At 34.9% G+C, this 15,364-nt stretch overlaps 1 protein-coding gene across 3 annotated transcripts in view; it reads right to left on the bottom strand.

Moving 5' to 3' along the window:
- The window catches only part of pip5k1bb (phosphatidylinositol-4-phosphate 5-kinase, type I, beta b), a 72,567-nt gene that overhangs the window by 1,257 nt on the left and 55,946 nt on the right, over nt 1-15,364 (bottom strand). For all 3 annotated transcript variants that reach the window (XM_073868086.1, XM_073868088.1, XM_073868087.1), the window contains 7 exons: nt 9,860-10,053; nt 9,598-9,681; nt 9,418-9,466; nt 9,216-9,300; nt 6,403-6,558; nt 2,750-2,885; nt 1,682-1,799 (listed from right to left, as the gene is read on the bottom strand). In XM_073868086.1, the coding sequence (XP_073724187.1) occupies nt 1,682-1,799; nt 2,750-2,885; nt 6,403-6,558; nt 9,216-9,300; nt 9,418-9,466; nt 9,598-9,681; nt 9,860-10,053 (822 nt within the window). The remainder of the gene's footprint in view (nt 1-1,681; nt 1,800-2,749; nt 2,886-6,402; nt 6,559-9,215; nt 9,301-9,417; nt 9,467-9,597; nt 9,682-9,859; nt 10,054-15,364) is intronic.

The following is a 15,364-nucleotide window of genomic DNA, read 5'->3' as shown; positions in this document are numbered from 1 at the left end:
GTTTTTAGACCAAAAATATCAAATTTAAGTGATTTTGTCCATAAAACAAAAAAAAAATCTTGAACATTTTTCTTTAACACTAAATGCTAGAAAAATACTAAGATTTTTTTTCTTGAAAATAATTTTTTGCAGTGTGGGACAGTACCCTTTCAAAAAGGTACACCTTTGTACCCAAAGAGTGCATATTAGGACCTTTTTTAAAGGGTACTGCCTCAGTGATAGCTTTGTACTTTTATTTTTGACAGTGTTCACTGCAAAAATGACTTTCTTACTTAGTATTTTTGTATTGTTTTTAGCACAAATATCTAAAATTTTCTACATCAAGATGCATTTTCCTGATGAGCAAAACGACCCAAGAAAACAGGCCCAGTCCTAAGACCAAAAATATCAAATTCAAGTGATTCTGTGCCTAAAACAAGCAAATTTTTCTTGAATATTTATTGAATTTAGTGTTCAAAAAAATCTTGAACATTTTTCTTACTTACCCCATTGTCTGATTTTTTTTGCTTGTTTTATGCACAAAATCACTTTAATTTGATATTTTTGGTCTAAAAACTAGACTTATTTTCTTGGGTCGTTTTGCTCATCAAGGAAAAGCATCTCAATTTAAGAATTTTTAAATATTTTTACTGAAAACAAGACAAAAATACTAAGAATTTTTTTCTTGAAAATCATTTTTTACAGTATTTTTGTCTTATTTTTAGTACAAATATCTTCCATTTTTTACATCAAGATGCATTTTTGAGCAAAATGACCTTAGAAAATAAGTCTAGTTTTTAGACAAAAAATATCAAATTTAAGTGCTTTGTGCCCAAAACCAGAAAATAATAATAATAATAATTTTGGATAAGAAATTGTTTCTTGAATTTTCCTTTAATTAAGGGTTTAAGAAAAGTGTAAACATTTTTTGCTTCAACATTGGCAGTTTTTTGCTTGTTTTGAGCACAAATTCACCTAAATTTGACATTTTTGGTCCAAAAACTAGACCCACTCTCCCGGGTCGTCTTGCTCATCAAGAAAAAGCATCCTAATTCAAGAATTTTTAGATATTTTTTTACTAAAAACAATACAAAAATACTTCAGAGTTTTTTCTTAAATAATTTTTTGCTGTATTTTTTTCTTGTTTTTAGTACAGATATCAAAAAAATTTTTACATCAAGATGCATTTTCTTGATGAGCAAAATGACATAAGAAAATAAGTCTAGTTTTTAGACAAAAAAATATCAAATTTAAGTGCTTTGTGCTTAAAACCAGCAAAAGATAATAATTTTGCCAATGGGATAAGAATTTTTTTCTTGAATTTTTCTTGTGTTTAAGTGTTAAAGAAAAAAAGTTAAGATTTTTTTCTACACCATTGGCAAGTTTTTTACTTAAATTTGATACTTTTGTCTAAAAACTAGACTTATTTTCATTTTACATATCAAGAAAATGCATCTTAATTTAGCACATTTTTAGACATTTGTACTAAAAACAAAACAAAAATACTAAGTAAGAAAGTCCTTTTTTGCAGTGTTAGCATTACTCACTAATTTTTATTCTAAAAATAAATTTTCACTAAAAATAAAGTGAATACAAAATAGCAAACAACATGTTATTTTTATAATAAATAACATAATACAATAAAGTTTATAATAAATTACAGATTCAAGTTTGATCAACCACACAAAAAGTGCACACTCACAAAATAGGCATCCAGCACAGATTCGTCATCTCTATCAACGTTCATGGTGCTTTGCTCGGATATCAGACAGATGGCGCTGTCCTCCAATGTAAAGGTTGAGCTTGAACTAATGGCACATCTGATTTGCAAAGGAAATAACAGCATTACAATAAACAGCATAGACAAATTAAGAGTCCTCAAAATATGACCACTGAACATTAAGCAAAGTTAGTGGCTTCATAAATAGCAAAATCCACCATTTATACGTGTATTATCATCTCTGAATGACATTTCAATGACTTTTGACTATTTACACCCACTATGGATCATATATGGTTTTATGGCCTGCAGTAATTTCTTGTGTAGTCAACCAGACCCTTGTTCACCACATGAACATGACACACCTTTGGTTTTTACACATTTCAGGGTATTTATTAACAGAGACCTGCCCTTAGTTTATCAACCATTTTCTAAATAAAATCATATGACGGACCCAATGGTACACTTAACTGTAGTCACGTAGCATTACTAAGTATTGCTATGTAAAACACAAATGTGCCAATAGTTTAATACTTAAAGTTGAAAGCGATATCAAATGTCGTGCATGCCTTAGAAAGCACAACAAATCTATAATATTTTGTTATATAATCTATTATTTATTGATAAGCCAACAAGATAACAGTCAATGGCAACCGTTACATCATCAATCTTTCTTCAACCAGAGGGGCGCCAAATGTGCTCTTTCGTGGCATTATGGATCCTAAAACAATACCTCTATTATATCCTCCCCTAGCAGGCATTTAAAATATTTATGAGGGCATTTTCTCTTGAATTCCACATAAAACAGGTGCGTGTCAAAGGTGAGGAGATCAATGCAAACCAAACACAAAGAATCGCTCAACAGAACAAAAGTACGACAGCTGGTCAGCAGGATATAGGAAGGTGATTATATATTAAGTCTTACTTCATTTAAAAGGACTTGGGTAGTTAAGTGTTGGTGGGATGTCAGAAGGTAACAGGTGTGTGTCAGGTTTATGGGTCTGATACTCAGGGTCACGATGTCTGGAGGATGTGTGTGAAAAGTGTCACCTTTCGTTGGATCTGGCCTCCAGGTAGCGAGTTGTCATGTAATAAGAGGGTGGGGAGATGTTGTGTTTGATGGGAGCGGCTTCATGTGGGTAAGGAGCTTGAGGGACCAGGTCAGGACGTTTATAGGACCAGAACACTGTGATAGGAGATGATAAAGACATCAGATGAGGGGGTTGGGTTGAAACAGAACTGTATAGTATAATGTTTTTTACTTTAAAGATTATTCCAAGCTTATCCAGAAGGGACAAATAGTCCTGAAATTGATGATTAAAGTATAGTAGACAACTTTACAGAAAATATACACGCTTTAGCACAGTGGTTCCCAAACCGGGAGGTGAGCACCCCCTTAGGGGGCACGGGATTGTGCCAGTGGGGCCCCAGTTCCATGACATTCAACATACATTAATTGATCATTAATTCAAACCTCAGAAAAATATTTAATTGGTTATTAAATTAAATGTTTTCTTTAATTCAAATTCTAAGTTTCAGATTGTATGTCATGTACTCACTGCAAAAATGATTTTCAAGAAAAAAATTCTCTTGATTTGGGAATTTTTTGATATTTTTGCTGAAAACAGGACAAAAATACTAAGAATTTTTTTTCTTAAAAATAATTTGCAGTACACTGCAATAAAATTACTTTCTTTCTTAGTATTTTTTTCTTGTTTTCTGTAAAAATATCTAAAAATTCTTAATTTAAGATGCTTTTTCTTGATGAGCAAAACGACCCAAGAAAATAAGTCTAGTTTCTAGACAAAAAATATAATATTTAAGCGAAATTGTGCTTAAAACAAGCAAAAAAAAATCTGCCAATGGAATAAGAACAAAATTCTTGAATTAAGTGTTTATGAAAAATAGTAAACTTATTATTTCAAGAACATTTTTCTTATACCATTGGCAGATTTTTTTGCTTGTTTTAAGCACAAATTTATTTAAATGTAATATTTTTTGTCATCAAGAAAAAACATCTTAATTTAAGAATTTTTAGATATTTTTACTGAAAACAAGACAAAAATACTAAGTAAGAAAGTCATTTTTTTGCAATTCTTAGTATTTTTGTCTTGTTTTCATTAAAAATATCTAAAAATTCGTAAATAAAGACGCTTTTTCTTGATGAATAAATGACCCAAGAAAATAAGTCTAGTTTTTAGACCAAAAATATAAAATTTAAGTGATTTTGTGCATAAAACAAGCAAAAAAATCTGCCAATGGGGTAGGCAAATTTTTCTTGAATTTAATGTTTAAGAAACATTTTCAAGATGTTTTTGCTTGCCCCAGTGGCAGATTTTTTTGCTTGTTTTGTGCACAAAATCACCCAAACTTGACATTTTTTACTTGATATTATAAACTACACTGCAAAAATACTAAAAATTCTCAAATTAAGATGTTTTCTCTTGATGAGCAAAAACGACCCAAGAAAACAAGTCCAGTTCCCAGACCAAAAACACCAAATCCAAGTGATTTTGTGCACAAAACATGCAAAAAAAAATCTGCCCATGGGGCAAGCAAAAAAATCTTGAACATTTTTCCTAAACACTAAATTCAAGAAAATTTCAAGAAAAATTGGCTTACCCCATTGGCAGATTTTTTGCTTGTTTTATGCACAAAAATCACTTGTATTTGATGTTTTTGGTCTGGGGACTGGACTTGTTTTCCTGGGTCGTTTTGCTCATCAAGAAAAAGCATCTTAATTTAAGAATTTTTTGATATTTTTATTGAAAACAAAACAAAAATACTAAGAAATGTTTTTTTTGAAAAATTTTTTTTTTTTGCAGTGTGTTGACTTGCTGGAATCTAGCGTTATTTCGGCAAAAACAACATGTAACTAAATTCAAATTTATTTTGGCTAGAAGTAGGTTACTCATATCAATATCGGGTCTATAAGAGCGTCACACAGCCTAAACTCCGCCCTTTTGGCAGGCAACCATAGAGCGCTTGAGCGCTGTAGCATTCGTATTGATAGTGGTTGAACAATAATTTTAGACTGTTTATACCTTACAAACCTTACTATTTTATCATGTTGTATGTTTAAAAGTAACCCTGAAATGACAGGAAAGAGTTAAAAATGTGGAAAATAACTGGAGTGATACAGGTTAAAAGGCATTATAGCCATATACATTGTGCAGAGTGAACTCTGTTGCCACAAACTCCTGCTGGTGCCATTAATTTCATTTTCGCTCCCTGCTGTCCTTGCCTGCCAATATGGAGGCGTAAACAGAAAGGGTCATGTGACGTCCGGACCTCTATTGTTAACATAGACAGTGAAATAAAGGCTATTGCTTGCTGGGAAGCAATAATCGATGTAGTTCCATTTCAGGCACCTTAATATTTAATGATTTTTACTGTAAAGCCACTTTGAAACAATCTATGTTGCATGAAGCGTTAAATAAAGGTGACCTGATTTGATGCTAGGATTTCATTGCAAGGGCATTACTGCAAACATGTTTCTCATTTGCTTGTACAAAAGAGGAACGAAATTAAAATATTGTTTGTGATAATTAAATACGCCAGATTTACCAGGAATATCCCTTTAAATGAAATCAATACGTATGTGACCCATTGTGTAAAACCCTACAGTCATTTATTTGTGATTTACTGTTTTCTACATTAAATCATCCTATGTAATGTAAAGAACATTTTGTGAAAATGACAAAAAAAGTGAAATCAAACTTAATCTCTTCTGTGTGACCTGGACAGGGTCACATTGTACTAGTACAGTATGAACAAATCATCAGTCTGTTTAAATGTATGGTAGATTACATAAATAATTTAACTATTATACAAAATTATAATTCAGACCCAGTATCTGAGATATGATGACTAATACAATATAGAAAGTCAACACAAGGGCAATGGCAACTTCTGTGTCTGATCAGCAGGGTTTGTGTTCAGGTTGTGAATGCAGCTTGTTTTCAGGATTTATATTCTCCAAACAATATTTCTTGACATATAAAAGCAGACACTTCCTATTCACAAATGTCAACGTTGATAAAACCATAATTTGTCATTGGTGACGGGACACATACCAGTTTAATATCTATGTGCGGGTAACTCCATACTGAACACATTTATATAAGGGGGCACAGTTTCCATGATAAACTTGTAAAGCCAGTGGCGGCTCGTGACTGCTCATTCGAGGGCCGCAAATTCAAAATAAGTGTTCGGAGTGTCATGTGTGTTGCTTGCGTTTTCCAAATGTGTGTTTGTTGTGTCATGTGAACCATGTGCATCATGTGTTTTGTCAAAATAAGTGCCTGCTGCACACATGTCAAAACCATTTATGATAAAAGAGCCGCTCACGGTCACAAAATACATGCAAGACACTCCCTTAACAGTAAACTCTGATTACGCATGAGATTATGCGAGTATCTGGCAAACGCGAGTCTCTCTTTTATCATAAAACCTTTAGCGCGTCTGCAGCAGGCACTTATTTTGACAAGACACGTGATGCACACACGATCTCTCAAAGCACTTGAAATTATCAAAAAATATGCTGAGTCGCGTTCTGTTCAACATCCTCTTGTGCGTTGGTAATGACGTGAGATTAACGCAAGTGCATTGAGTTAGTGTGACACCAGACCAACGCTGGGAACATTTGCACTCGGGCTCAGACCACAGCAAACGAGCACAGTGTAAAAACGAGTGTTGCTCACCTGGTCCATCTAGACTAGCTAGACTACGAGCTCCTGTGAGTCTGTCGACACATTCCTCGCGTTTCTCATCCTTCTGTGAGGACAGAATCTCCTGCGAGGAGAACTTCAGGGCTGGTATGGAGTTCCTCGGCCTCTTGCTCGGGGAGAAACGATTTGCTGGAGGCAAATAGGAAAGGAAAAACTTACAAATCTTTAATAAAAGTTTGATCCAGACAGTAATAAGTCATCAAATCCTGCAAATATTAATTCCATACACATGTTGGCTTAGTGTTTAGTAAACATTTAGTCTGTGTTTTAGTTCTTTTACCTTTTTGTATGTAGCCATGAAATAATGAAGTCCATTTAAAGGGGTCATGAACTGCCTTATTTTATTATAATTTTGTACTGTTCTCTGTGGTCTACTAATACACTGCAAAAAATTATTTTCGGGAGGGAAAGGTCTTGGTGTTTTTGTCTTGTTTTTAGTGGGAATATCAATAAATTCTTTGATTAGGATGCTTTTCTTGATGAGCGAAATGACTCAAGAAAATAAGTAATGCACTGACAAAAATTATTTTCAAGCAAAAAAATCTACCAATGGGGTAAGCAAAAAAATCAAAAATTTTTCTTAAACACTAAATTCAAGAAAAAATCAAGAAAAATTTGCTTACCCCATCGGCAGAACTAAACTAAAATTATTTTCTTGGGTCGTTTTGCTCGTCAAGAAAAAGCATCTTCATTTAAGAATTTTTTTATATATTTTTACTGAAAACAAGGCAAAAATACTGAGATTTTTTCTTGAAAATCATTTTTTGCAGTGTGGGGTAAGCAAAAAAATCTTGAAAATTTTTCTTAAACACTAAATTCAAAAAAGAAAAAAAATTGCTTACCCCATTGGCAGATTTTTTGCTTGTTTAATGCACAAATTCACTTTGTCTAAAAACTAAACCTATTTTCTTGGGTTGTTTTGTTTGTCAAGAAAAAGCATCTTCATTTAAGAATTTTTTTATAGTATTTTTGTCTTGTTTTCAGTAAAAATATAAGAATTTTTTTTCTTGAAAATCATTTTTTGCAGTGTGGGGTAAGCAAAAAAATCTTGAACATTTTTCTTAAACACTAAATTCAGGAAAATTCAAGGAAAATTTGCTTACCCCATCGGCAGATTTTTTTGCTTTTTTATGCACAAAATCACATAAATTTGATATTTTTGGTCTAAAAACTAGACTTTTCATTTTGCTCATCAAGAAAAAGCATCTTAATTTAAAAATTTTTTGATATTTTTACTGAAAACAAGACAAAAATACTAAGATTTTTTTTCTTGAAAATAATTTTTGTAGTGTAGTGTTAGAAAATTCTATCCTAACTCTTTCGAGTTAACTAGTCAATTAAGAATTAAAGGTTCCCTGCCAATGACGAGTTTTTCCGGCAATCTGTATTTCCGCTATTATCCACCAGGTAGCGCTCTTACCCAACTTATAAAACTCTGTGTATGTTCTCATCATCGCTTTGAAACTATTTTCTTTCAAAAGTACTCAACATATGGTATTTTTGAAGAAACCGGCGCATATTTGAGAGGTGATAAAAAGTGCACATCTGTAGGTAGGATGAAATGTTCTTGTTTTTGTTTGAAAGCAGAGTGTCTGTTCTTTTATTTGATATATTGTATGTTTATATATTTAAAGAAGAACGTTTTCTGGAAGGCATTGGGTTTTGGTGAAAATCATTAAAGGTGCTGGCGCTGGCAACTTCTTTAAAAACGCTGGCGGGGAAAGAGTTAAAAACGTCATAAGTAGTAAGTAAAAGGCTTTTTATCCTGTTTTTGAGCCTCTATTTTAAAGCACTCTGTTTTAGTGGGTGTGCCGCATGTAAGGATCCACCCACTGCTATTATTGGGTTACAGTGTTACATATTTAAAAAAAGTTTTTAACGCCCCCATCTGTGCATGTGTGGAATGGCAAGTTGCATTTATTTAAAAATGTGTGGATTTAGTCTACAAATGAGGTCTTTCGCATTACGATGACATCACACTTTTTAAAACGATTTAAAATTAAATAGAATTTTATTTAATTTATTTGATTTAATTGAACTCTCAAAGATGCAACTTTACATTTACAAGTATGCATTTCGCAAATGCTTTTATCCAAAAAAATCAAACCCATGATGTTGACATTGCTAACTCTTACCCTCACAGCATTTAAAAAAAAATGTTGCCAACCAGTGCCAGCACCCTTTATGATTTTCACAAAAGTTCAATTCATTTTCCAAAAAAATGTATTCTTTAAATATATAAAAACACAAAACACCAAACGAAAGAACAGACCTCTGCTTGAAAAAAAAACTTTTTATCCTATCTTCATTTGCTCTCTTTTTGTCGACTCTCAGGTGTGGGTGGGTTTCTTCAAAAATACAAAATTTTGAGCAAAAAAGCTGAGATAATTCCATTTTTGTAAAGGACTTTTGTTAGAGATCAGATTCAAAACGATAATCAAAACACACATGGAGTTTTTACTGCTTTTGGATCAGTGGATGCTTCAGTGTTTATAAGTTGGGTAAGAGCACCACCTAGTGGGCAACAGCGCAAATACGGTTTGCAGTAAAAACTCGTCAATGGTAGGGAAAGAGTTAATGCAGTGCTCTACCAATTAAGCTACAGGAAAACTTAAAGACCAAAAGAGCATTGATACGAATGCTGTTTCGAAATAATCTTAAACATAAAATAAGAATGAAACCAAAATGATTGCTGAGGTCAAATGCATTGGTGCAATGTCCGTTCCTAAGCTTTGTCCAAACAGATTCATTCTCAATGGCTCTTGCTCTTTATCTCATTGACTTACGATGAGTCTTTCGAAATACTCTGCTGCTCATGAACTTAAGAAATCTGTTTGCATAGAAACTCGGTCTGTGCACAGAGACGGTGTCCTAGGAGAAAGAAAACATCAACCAATCAAACAGGGAAGCGTCTTTAACTCCCGAGCTGTATGAATAGGCTATTCATAAGTTTAGTGAGATTTGGAGTTTAGGGGGGTATTAACTTACACCATCATAGACGAGTGCCTTCCACGAATGTTCGAGCTTCTTCATAAACCTGTGTGAGAAATGAGAGCGCAAGAGGGATTTGGGAGTGTACGTAAATAACGTGTAATGAACTAATATTGTGTCAGCTTGTATATGACATTTGGGTTATTGGGTTAGTTGCAAACTGACACCAGGTCTTACCTGTAAGATTGTAAGATGTCGATTATGCCCAGGAAAATCAGCAGCTTCTCGTCTCTGTTTGTTCTTGCAGGAATTCCCCCCATTCTGAGCAGAGAACGTAAATAATATGTTTAACTATAATGCCCGAGTGAGTCTTATGAAAACCCGACCACGACCTGTATAATTATTAATTCGATTTTGCATAAAACAATTAAAGGACCATTATGTATAGAGTTAACCTAGATGAAATGGGTATCTTGGTTTTTTTACTTCAAAGCCTTACGTGTTGTCGGAGCTCAGGGCCTCGGCGGCTCTGCCATCCCCCTGAATGGACTCCATCGCAGTGGAGTAAAGCACTTTCTGTCCTAAAGTTCTCTTCCAATCCGTTCCTGTGAGGTCTCTTTCCCTGCGACCGTGGTCTAGGACGTGCACACCCAGCAGCAGACTGTAGTCCATGATTTTAAAACTCTCAAGCACCTGAATGACACATAAAAACAATTAACATCAGCACTCATTTAAAAACAACAATGAACCTCATGCACAGTAGAGTACACTGTCATAAAAATGGTCCCTAGTGGTCACTGGGCAATACTGTTTACAAAGGTCCTAATATGTACCATTTAGGGTACACATTTAGTAGCAACACTGTACAGTCCTTCCAGAAAAATGCTGAGTTTTTTTGTGTTTGTTGCGGGCAAAAATCATTGATCTCACGTTTTCTTAAAAAATGCGATGGAATATGCAGCAGGGTTTCCTGCAGCACTTTGCAGTTCGGGCGGCCCACCTAAGCTGGGTAACCCTACTGCCTTAACCAGTTCGTTCGCGCTTTACACCACGACCGGGCACGCGCCACATGGCCGAAATGAGAAAGACGTGGTCCGGACCTTCACTTTCTGGAGGATAACTAGCCAGTTGATAAAATGCGGACGCGCTTCATACCACAAGCGTGCACGCGCACCACACAGCCGAAATGAGAAAAAGACATGGTCCGTCATGTCTGGAGGATAGCCAGTTGATAAAACGCGTGTCCGTGAGAACTGCAAGTGGACTTATGTTTTGGGTTTATTTAAGCCTGTTATTGTAATGGTCTATAGTTCTTGCCAAATTTAATGCTAGTTAGGTTTCACGTGCCTGTTGTTTAGATATAATTATTGAGCGCTCTTGCTCATGTTATTTATGTGCATTATTTACATGCTACAGGATTTACACTCCTTTAAGATAATGTAATTAATAGTGGGAAATAATCAGTTTTTACAATTTTTGCGCTATCTATCATCGTTCGCCAGACGTTTTACAACATATGCTTTAGTTTGTGTTTATTAACCCTTTAGTTTCACTTCATCACGCAGCTATTCCTGTTAAAGGTAAAAACATTTTATTCATTAATAATCTAGTATGTGTTCATTTTCTGTCATAATTTCTTCAAAATTAAATTTTATTTGAGTGTTTTAAATTAAAATATTTTATTTTCATCATGATGCATACGCCCCGCCCCTTTGATTGCCACGCCCCCGGCCCCGTCCACCTGCCCAACCCTACCAACTCAACTAACAAATTTTCTGCGGGAAACCATGTGCGGGATATATATGCAATGAAACTGCAAGAACTTGCAAAAACTTTTTGCTACGAAAATGCGGGGATTATGAAATCATGCAAGCCCCGCATATTTTGCATGTGGAAATCTGCAATTTATGCGAAGTATTTGAAAAATGCGGCCCCCCGCATAAATATGCAGACTTTGGCAGATGATGCATTGAATCATGCGATTGCATAATGGCGTATGTCTGGAGGGACTGACTGTATATAGCTTTACCTTTTTTCAAATATCTTAATTTTTTTCATTTTTGTGTGGGCCTATATTCCATCTGTCCTTTAAATATTTTTTACTATTGAAAAAGTCATAATATTTTATATAAAATGCACATTTTAGTCATGTCTCCGTGATTTCACTCAGTCCTGTTACCCAACACGTACTGTTTCACAAGTGACATTTTTAAGAGGAAGTTACATCATCTGGATCTTCTGAAGGCCATGTGAAGATCAAAAGTTACTTTTCTCAATTTCTTTTCTGTATATTTTATAATATTGATGATATGACAATGTCAATCCTAATGTTATATTATTTATTTGATGTTATTGGTTTATTTTAAAATAAAAAAATTGGTAAATCACTAGAATTTGATCAGTGTCTTCATGCTTTTTGCACATACAATATACAATGCAGCTATTTTTCATGTATTTGCTAAATTTGTGCTAAAAATTCAGTCCTGTTACTTTCAGTGCTGTTGCCAAAATGCCTCCATCCTTCATCAACTAGTTACCTGAGATTGACCTATACTCATTTAAAATAAAATAAAATATGTGTGTTATTAGATTTAGTGTAAAAAATGATAAAAATTTAACTTAAATAATGACGAGTTACAACATGCAAATGGCACAGATTCGGTGAAATGGCCCATGTAGTGTCCGTGACATCATCCATAGTCGATAAATTGCAGTTTAAGTAATTTACCGTGATGGATTCACGAGAAAAACCAGAAGGTTGCCCCTTGGATGGGTCCTTTCCTGTCCTGGCCCAATCATTTCCATAACTCTCCAAAAAGAGCCCCTTATATAGATGATGGTCATTCTTTTAAAACCACTAAGATTAAAGCATCTGCTTAATCTCTGCTGTTGTTTACTAGTTAAGTGCTTTCAAAAATCATGCAGTGCCTAAGTACCCATTATGCGTTCTAAAAATCCCACTAAAAAATAAACACAGCCAGCATAATAGCAGGCAAAATGCATTTATAACACGAGACGAGACAAACAGATGAGATGCAGCCAATTCAGTAATCAGTATAATTTGATACGTTGTTGATGCAATGCGTAGACTATAACCCACAAATTTCAATGTTTCTCTCATAAGTACCTTTAGCAAACAACTTTTGTTTTGAATTGTCCATGTCCAACGTTAAATCTGGATTCTGTAGCAAAGCAGGTTAAGTTCTGCTGCTATATAAACCATAAGATAGTTTAGTATTATGTCATAAATATGTTGGCGGATGTATGTTTACCTAAAATACTAAGCACTAAAATACTTGTTACATTTTGCACATATCTCAACGTATACCAGTACCAAAGTTTTGTCCCAAAATGCACACCAGTTTTGTTTGTAAAAACTATGTTTTACCTGGCAGTTCATACTACTACGCGTTACACTGTCAGTAGGGAGCACCATCTGTTACTCGTTTATACAGGCACTGCAGCTCCCTCTTGTGTCTTTTAGAGAGATGTGCAATCATTGCGGTGATCTGAAATCATCACGATGAGGTCAAACAATTGCGATGAGACGATTATTTAATCATTGTGACAGCCCTACTTTAATGTCCTAATATAACTAAAGCCTAGTCCTGCATGAATCTAAACCCTGTCCAGGATATTGTTTAGTTGTAAGATCAGCACAATGTACCTAAAAGTCAGTCATTTGCATGGAAATGAAGAATAACGCTGTATATCTTCATCATCCGCCATGTTGTTACAGATGCAGAAGCATATTTTTAATAAATCAACAGAAAGAAGTGAACCAATAAAGGGTTAACACGGTTTGCATTGGTTTTTTCCACTGTATAGTCAATATTCAAATGATGTGAGGGACACACAAACTCCTTGTTTTGCATCCCAACACAAGCATCTAAAATAGGACCTAAACTAGGTCACCATATTGCCCAACAGGTTATGGTGGAAGGTAATACAAGAGTCTTAAAGAGAAATTTACTTAAAAGTGCCAAAGATTGCATTGAATGTTTTATGTGGCTTTATTCAATGGCGTAGCAAGTCAGTCCCGGGCCCATATGCAAAAAAAAATTATGGGCCCCCTTAAGCCAAAGCCCCCCCAACCTTGCTCGTTGGCACTGTTAACTGTGGCGCGCAGGTCTGTTAACAACATATACTTTTAATAAGGTAGTCAAATATTTGTACTTTATTTAAATCTACCCTTTAAAGTAAAAAAGTAAAGAAAAACTTCTCCGCCTTCTCTTTTCTCTTTAAGGCCCCACTTTTATGTTTATATTTGTCCATCCTTAATGTTCATGTAGATAGCCGCTATAGTAACCTCTCACACTGTGTTTTCTTTTTTTTTGGCGCGGCGATGCGTCATGTAAAAAATGACTCGGAGTGCAAAATAAATAAATAAACGCAAACAAGAAATGACTGAGAAATGAGACATTACGGAGAAATAAGAAATCACTACACATGATATGCATACAAAAATATATTTATTGCCGCCACAAATAAAAATTAAATTGAAATTTTTTTTTTTTATTAAAAGCTGGGATGGGCCCAGGGGCGGGCCCCCTATTGGCCCGGGCCCATTTGCACGTGCATACCCTGCATGCCCAGACTCTACACCACTGGGTTTATTAAAGGCAAAAATTATCCAGAGACGGTTTTACGTGTCCATTTACAACCCTAGGATTTGCCCTTAGAATGAAATGGTCTATTATTACCTTATTTGGAAGGGACATGAATAATAATGTTGAGCACTGCTCTGATTGGCTGTTTCTCAGAACAGCTCCTTCAGTAGCTCTGTGTGTGTGCAAAAAGACCTTATGTTTGAGCCTGTATCAGACGAAAATACAGAATTTGAGGAATAATTAATTGTTTGGAGTTTGTTAATGGACGTTTCTGAGTGATACGTTTGTGTTTTTCAGTATGAACCTGCAAACGTAACTGTAACGCCAATAGTAGAACTTCAGCCTAAACGCTAACATATAGCATGAACTAGCATACAGCGCTAACTCAGTCGCCACAACTTTGTTTTTAGCATTGTTACAACATTGTACTTAATTTAATGTGTAAATTAATGTTGGGGCGTACTTCACGACTGTTATGTCACATTCTGTGTTTTGTTGAGATTGGCCTGTTTCCAGCAGCCTTTTGCATACACAAGTAAAAAAAATAAGACTTACGGTATGTCATTACCATGCACACAACTCTTATCATTCATCTATGCCTATGTAAATACAGTTTTACATTCTACGGCCACTTTAAGTATTCAAGTATTCAAATATGTGTCCATGTCTGTGAAATCCAAGTTAAAGTCTCAAACTAATTATGAGAAAGAACATCAAAGATTAATTTGACATTGATTTGAATATTTGACCTTACACAGTCAGTATTCAGGGTTCCCACACCTTAGTTAACTTCAAATTCAAGGCCCTTTCAAGGACTTTTCAGGTCCAATACCCTCAAATTCAAAGACTAAATGTGGGGACACATTTCAAGGGAAAGCAAAGTTACATCGTGTTATCTTTTAAGATACATTGTTACAGTTCCCTTTCGAGGGAACTCGCGCTGCGTCAATGCAGTGACACTTTGGGGACCCCTCCAGGGGTAAGTGTGTCTGAATGTGTATATCAAATTCAACCAATAGTGAGGCTTTACCACAAAGACAGGGTGACGCGGGAACCAGAAAGTATATCGCTATCTGAAATATTGTAAAATGCGGTGTTACAGGGAGGCAAGAATTATGGCAAGGGAGACGCAGCGTCTTGTTCCCTTTTCAGGGAACAACAGTTACATACATAACCCGAGAGTCGAGACGTGTTCATGTGTCAAACACAACTATGCAAAAAAGCATTTTGGTACGAATCAACATTCCCATACAGAAGATATAAGCATTTAAAGCAAACAGTTTAGCACGTGTTGAATTTTTTCCCCCAGATTCACAAACTTTCAAGGATTTCAAGGACCCGTGGGAACCCTGAGTATTAAAGATATGAAGGTTTTATTTTCACAACGTTCTTGT

This window comes from Misgurnus anguillicaudatus, chromosome 5, assembly GCF_027580225.2.
Source record: "Misgurnus anguillicaudatus chromosome 5, ASM2758022v2, whole genome shotgun sequence".
Taxonomy (NCBI): Eukaryota; Metazoa; Chordata; class Actinopteri; order Cypriniformes; family Cobitidae; genus Misgurnus; species Misgurnus anguillicaudatus.
The sequence above is the reverse complement of the archived record's forward strand: the minus strand, read 5'-3'. Positions and strand labels throughout refer to the sequence as shown.